The 6,718-nt window shown below is 38.7% G+C and overlaps 1 protein-coding gene across 1 annotated transcript; it reads right to left on the bottom strand.

Moving 5' to 3' along the window:
• Nucleotides 1-601: 601 nt before the first annotated feature.
• Nucleotides 602-5,977, bottom strand: LOC125101323 (double-headed protease inhibitor, submandibular gland). The gene is made up of 6 exons (XM_047731889.1): nt 5,833-5,977; nt 4,711-4,736; nt 4,057-4,178; nt 2,542-2,584; nt 1,244-1,353; nt 602-780 (listed from the first exon to the last, which is right to left on the bottom strand). Exons 1-6 carry the CDS (start codon nt 5,960-5,962, stop codon nt 726-728), a joined length of 486 nt encoding a protein of 161 aa, XP_047587845.1. The 5' UTR covers nt 5,963-5,977; the 3' UTR covers nt 602-725.
• Between the last annotated feature and the right edge of the window lie 741 nt (nt 5,978-6,718).

The following is a 6,718-nucleotide window of genomic DNA, read 5'->3' as shown; positions in this document are numbered from 1 at the left end:
AATGTCTTCCTTTGTGGATGCCAGTTGTGACTGAGTCCTCTTTTTTTTTTTTTTTTAAAGATTTCTATTTATTTATTTGACAGACAGAAACCACAAGGAGACAGAGAGGCAGGAAGAGAGAGAGGAGGAAGCAGGCTCCCCACTGAGTAGAGAGCCCGACGTGGGGCTCGATCCCAGGACCCTGAAATCATGACCTGAGCTGAAGGCAGAGGCTTTAACCCACTGAGCCACCCAGGTGCCCCCTTAGTCCTCTTTAAATAGATATCTAGCATCTAATATTATTCCTGGTCTAAGTAGTTGACAGTATTATGGATTCTTACTTTATCTTTCTCCAAAGCTGAATTTTCCACCTTTCATTATTGTGGCTAAAAGTACTAACGTTAGACTTGTGGTCAGATCTGCACCTTGATGTATGTTTACTTAAAAATTGTGAGTTAAAAAAAAATGGAATGCTAAGAGCAGATTCTTCTCTCACCAGTGTGTATACAATCTCTCCAGCTCTCAACTTGAGTAGAAATAGAAGAAATCTTTCCATGTGACCTATTGAGGGAAATGGCCATAGACATTCTCGTTAAGAAACAGTCACATCCAGAGACAAACCTGAAAGCTTTCTGCTGAGAATCTTTTATTGAAGGATCAGATTCATGCATTTGGTCCCATAGCCATCCAAGAGGGATTGGTTCTCTATGTGGAATCTGCCAAAGGGAACTTGGTGCCCTTGAGCATCAGGGAGACTGGCACTCTCCATGCTTTGCCAAAAAAAGTGCACCACGGCTCCTCCTACAAGAGAAATCATTTTTTTTTTTTTTTAAGAGAAGGCATTAGAGATCTTAAATTGGACCTTGAATATTCTTAGATCAAGCCAGCCAAATGAGCACATAGCATGAAAGGTAAGTAATTAGTAACTGAGTTCCAGCATGGTAGAAAAAGTAATTCAATGTACTAGTCAAAGGCAGTGTTAGGAGCCATAAAAAAAAAATCTATAAATATCTCTGTTATCTCTCACTTAGTAATATTATGATGTTGACCAAATCTCCTTTTCCAGCTTCGGTTTCTTTCCACTATCCCCTTTCTATCTTTCTCTTGTCCCCCTCCTTTTTACTTCTTTTTGTAAAGTATAATTTTCAGTGTATCACCTCACTTTTATGCTTTATAGGAGCATCTTGCTTATAGGTAGCTATCGTGGTTTCTGGCTCTGTGGAAAAGGCTATTTCTACAAATAACACATTAATTCAGCACTTACATAACAGCATTGCAAAACAAACATTTGTTGCTATAATTCTTTCCATCAGATCCACAGAGAGGTAAGTATTCCATGGTACACATTTCAGAATATTGGGTGCACTCAATATCCTGCAGTCCAAAAAAAGGAAAAAAAGAAAGAACAACTTCAAGTTGTTAAATTATAGAAAATGAACTTTTTTTTAAAGGCCTTGAGAGGTCATTTAGCCCTCAACCCCACATACAAAAAGTCATAGCCTCTTCAATTTACAAAATCTGACCCAACCATTGTGGCAATCTCATTACAGAAAGAGATAGCTTAGCTTGAGATTAGGGCTTTCCTCTCACTTATTCTGGTGAGTAGAGTACATCTAGTGGGTTCTATCTTGTGCTTAATTTACGAACCAGTCCTCTCCTCACCACATACTTACCTACTTTATTCAGGCCCTCTGGATGTCTTGCCTGCATAGTTGCAGGTGTCTGCCAGTTTGCTGCCCAGCGTCCATGCTTAGCTAAGATTTCAGTCACCCTCCACACTGATGTCAGGGTGATCTTTTAAAAACCAAATCAGTTCTTATTTTTTGATTAGTTAACAGATTCCCCATCTATAGAAAGTCCCCTCATGAGTCGTGCTTACTTCTCTCATCTGCTCTGCCTCTAACTCCAGCTAAACTTGACTGAATTCCCAGAGTGTTTCCTGCTCCTATATATGTCTGTGCCTTTGCTTAGGTTGTCTTCCTGTCTTACCTGACCTCTATACCCATTAGAACAACTCCTAAGACTCCGAGTCCTCCTTAGAAATCAGTTTAACTCTTTTTGTAATAGTTTCATGACCACATTTCTCTTCCTCAAATTGGGTCAGATGTCACTCCTTAAGATGACCTATCTTTACTACCACAACCCCATGTTTTTATTTCTCTTGTCACATTTCAAAGATTAAAATTATTGACATCCACTCACATAGCTCTTTACTCCTGAATTGTCTTACATTTGTTCTTGAATTTAAAAAAAGTAACTTCCTTTATTTTTATGAGAGTGTCCTTGAGTCCCTAATGTCCTCTATTTAACCTGCTAATTAGAAAACAAGCACATGTATACCAATCTGCTCCAATTAAGGACTATGAGTAGAATTTGTGGAGCTTTCCTCTGGAAAAGTAAATTAACTATGCTCAGGTCTTCTGTTTAGGCTGGCCACATGACTTATTTATGACCACACATACTTGTGGATAGTTTCTAGAATGTCTATTTTAAAACTTTCATAAAGTGAGGAATTACTATAATGTTTTATATTAAGAATAAATAAAATTTGTGTATACTTACACATTTATTATGTTGAAGTATTCTGACTGGAAATCCTTTGTTTCTGAAAGAGAAGATTTTATTGAATGGGTAATATGTTATTTGACATTTCACAATCCACAGGGTAAAATACAGTCATATGTCATTCTGTATTCTCTCTCCTGTACTGAGAATGAGGAGCTCTCATTAATATTCTACCCAGGTTGGTTAATACTGACCATAAACACCTTTGATGGATGATCATTTTGTAAACAAATAAAATTGAAGAAAATAAGATCAACACTAAGAGGAGATTGGGCACTCAAAAAAATTAGTCCATGAATACTCAGATGAAAATCAAGCATAGTATAGTGTGAAAATATTCTTGGAGTTAAGAAAAAGAAAGTATGTTCAAATCCATTTCTGGAACTTATAGTCTGTGTAATTTTTGTTACAGTCACTTCTTTCTATAAGATATCTCTCTTCTAAAAGGAGTCTATGAGATGATAAAATCAGTAAAATCTCATCTTTAGTCTCTTGTGTTTTTATTAATACATGGGTTTGCATATCCTGAGAGACTTTATTCTGAATAGCACTTGTTATTACACTTGACTATACACTTTCAGAAGAGTTAGAAAAGGAGAAAATGTTGAGAAGAAGAGCTCATTTCTGTAAGTATTCAGTCTCTATTAGCTGCATAGCTAAGATTTGATGGGTTTTATCACTGTGGATCCTAAACACTATTCTAATTTCTATCTTACAGATGGGAATACTGAAGCATGAGGTGGATTGGGTATCAGCCTATTGTAACACATCTCCTAAGCACAGTCTGGATTCTAATGCAGATGTGTGATACCAAAGCCCGTGATTTTAATCACTAATCACAAAGTAGTGAATTTTCAATTCCTGGGATGGCTGGTAATAACCATTCTTTCATTCTTTGAGAAGCTGAGATGTTTACAGTGAGGAACTCATGTAATTTGTGGGGTACTGGTGGTGGGGGTCCCAAATCCCATCTGTACTTTCGATTTCCTCCGTAGACTTCCCCAGATAATCTCCTCCCTAGACTTCTCCAGCAACATGGATTTTCTCTGGGGTAGAGAAAATCAAAGTCTTGTAATAGCACCTTGGCAAAAAGCCTCCATAGAGCATTCTTGTGAGCTCTCATTATTCTTAAGAAAGACACAACAGAAGATTATGGAACTTTGACCAAGATATATTTTCTGCCTAAGACTCAGCTTATGCAAATGTAATGTGGGAATAAAAATGTCTATAGAAAACAGCTAATGCCTGAGCAATAGTGTATAATGTGAAAGAGAATTTGGCTGGATAGCAAAGAAATACGTATCTCCTTAGAGATACAGGTAAATGTATTTGTGTACTTTTTATTTGAACAAAGCAATGTCAAAAGGGTATTGGAGGAGCACAAAAAATGTAGGACTGATCAAACCACACTGTTAGAAACCAAGCAGATTTTGGCCCATGTGGACTTCACAATCTTTAAAAAAAAAAGAGAGAGAGAGAGAGAGAGAGGATCCAAGTGAGTATGATACTTACTGACTTAGCATGCAAAACATACATTCATTACTGTAAGTGCTATGATCTGTGCCACATACTGGGTCCAGGTGCCTTGGGCATGCAAACTCAGAGCCTTTTGTGTTGTATTTGAAACAGTCCACCTATAATTGAAACAAACAAACAAAAATGGCCTACATTGTCTTTCTTCAGTTCCGTAGTCTTTCTTGTATTAAGTTGGTAAGACAGAAAAGAGAGTAAAAAGAGTGCTAGCCTCTTCAACTTTTCAGCAAACATGTCTAGAAGAACCTATGTGGATCAGGAACTGTGCTAAGTCAGACATGAAACATTCCATAAGTAAAACTAGAGTTAGCTGTTTATGAAGGAAATGTTAGTCTCTCCTTTTTGAGTTACAGTGGGAGTACACTGGAATAATGAAAGTGAAAAATACTCAGAAAAGTTTAAAATGTCACCTAAAGGTAACAGTTTACTTTATCTGTTGTTCTTTTGCAAAGAGATTCCTTTTGCCACCTTTAAAGAAAGAACCACCACCAGGAGAAGCAGAGTAGGAATGGTTTTAGCTCCCCAGGAATTATTCCATCCACAGCGAGCCAGCTTCATTACGTTCACAGTTCCGTTTACACATCAGCTCTGATTTCATTTTTACCAAGACCCCATAGAAAAGGTTACACTCACCTTTCTTCCCCCTGCTTGATCACCGACTGGAAGAGAGTGGCGTGAGATGCATTTGAACAGAAAGAATCAGAAAAAGAGCAAATTCCACAGTCAGAGACGCAAGGTTGAATTCATCCGCAGTAACTAAAGCCCATTTCTGCCATCCCTCGCCCAGGCCAGCCCTGACAGGTCACTTCTTTACTCAGGATCAATTTAGGATGAAGCCAGAAATGTATGTGATTCTGATTAAAAACCACCACTACAACAACATGGGGGAGGGAAATCCCTGGTCATGGGACAAAGGGCTGTCACAGGTATCCAGGAATTCCTGTGAGCAAGGCCAGGGTAGGGTTGGGTGAAGTTCTCAAAGCTGCATAAGTTGTTTCTGGGAGGCAAGTCAGAAGCCTGACCTGTTGATCAGGAATTGAGCAGGTCGCCCACAGTCCTTTTCTACTTTTCTTTCTTTCTTTCTTCCCTTCTTTCTTTCTTTTTTTTTTTTGATTGAATGAGGCAGTATGTTTCATTAGTTTTGGGTGTACAACATAGAGACCCACTAAGTCTATATAGTATCTTGTGCTCCCCACATTAGGCTGCAGCTCCCATCTGTCACCATGCAGTAGTACAGTACTCTAACTATATTCCCTATGCTGCACCTTTTATTCCCATGACAATTTTTTTTATCATTTTTTAAAATTTATTTTCAGCATAACATTATTCATTGTTTTTGTACCACACCCAGTGCTCCATGCAGTCCGTGCCCTCTCTAATACCCACCACCTGGTTCCCCCAACCTCCCACCCCCCCACCTCTTCAAACCCTTCAGATTGTTTTTCAGAGTCCATAGTCTCTCATTGTTCACCTCCCCTTCCAATTTCCCCCAGATGCCTTCTCCTAACTCCCCATGTCCTCCATGCTATTTGTTATGCTCCACAAATAAGTGAAACCATATGACAATTTTTATCCCTCTTCTCAGTCTCTCTTCCTCTTCTAGAAAGTCTGACCTCTACCCACTCTTGCTAATTAGGCCAACCCAAATAATTAACATCTCAATTTTTCTTCTGACTTTACATTCCATCGTTACTGAAGGTTGAACAAACTGCAGTTAACATAAAGCCATCGCAACTCAAAGGAGTCCTAACTCACCAGGTGGAGGGGCAGCCCATGCAGTGGCTACAAGAGCAAAGATGGCAAAAGCAGTGATGCTCTCCATAGTGATGATGAGTGAGGGTGGCTTCTCTGAGGCACACATACACGTATATATACACACATGCATAAGGCAGGGTCCACCTTCCTCAAGACTGACCTTTTCACTGATGATTAGTTGTTAACCTAAGCTAGGATATTAATTTCATTGGTCAGGGAAAGCTTCCTTACTCCCTTGATTTATAGGCAGCTGGAATAGTTACACCTTGAAACTCACCTACCAGAACTGTCTTGCATAATAATCCTCTGGTTTCTTAGCAAATGTAACAGCATGGCTATATTTGAGAACAAATAAAAGCATAGGTATAGTAAAGAGAAATAAACAAAATGACACATATAAAGGGTTTCAAGATTATATGAAATGCAGGAGAGTTGAAATAATAAACAGGAGCAATGAGAACATTTCTTGAAAATGTACAATAGTACACAACATGAATACTTAGCACTGCAATACATTTTCTAGAGTTTGAAGATTATTTACAGTGTTCTATGAAGGCTTGTTAAGTGACTAAAAGAAACTTGTGAAATATTCAGACTAGTGTTATTGCCCCTTAGCAGATGGGACAATGAACACAGAAAGATTAAGTGGCTTCTATTTAGTCACAGAGTAACAGTTGAAAGATCCAGTTCTCTAGAATTCTTTTTTTTTTAAAGATTTTATTTATTTATTTGACAGAGAGAGATCACAAGTAGATGGAGAGGCAGGCAGAGAGAGAGAGAGAGAGGGAAGCAGGCTTCTTGCTGAGCAGAGAGCCTGATGCGGGACTCGATCCCAGGACCCTGAGATCATGACCCGAGCCGAAGGCAGCGGCTTAACCCACTGAGC

Source organism: Lutra lutra, chromosome 5, assembly GCF_902655055.1.
Source record: "Lutra lutra chromosome 5, mLutLut1.2, whole genome shotgun sequence".
Classification (NCBI taxonomy): domain Eukaryota; kingdom Metazoa; phylum Chordata; class Mammalia; order Carnivora; family Mustelidae; genus Lutra; species Lutra lutra.
The sequence above is the reverse complement of the archived record's forward strand: the minus strand, read 5'-3'. Positions and strand labels throughout refer to the sequence as shown.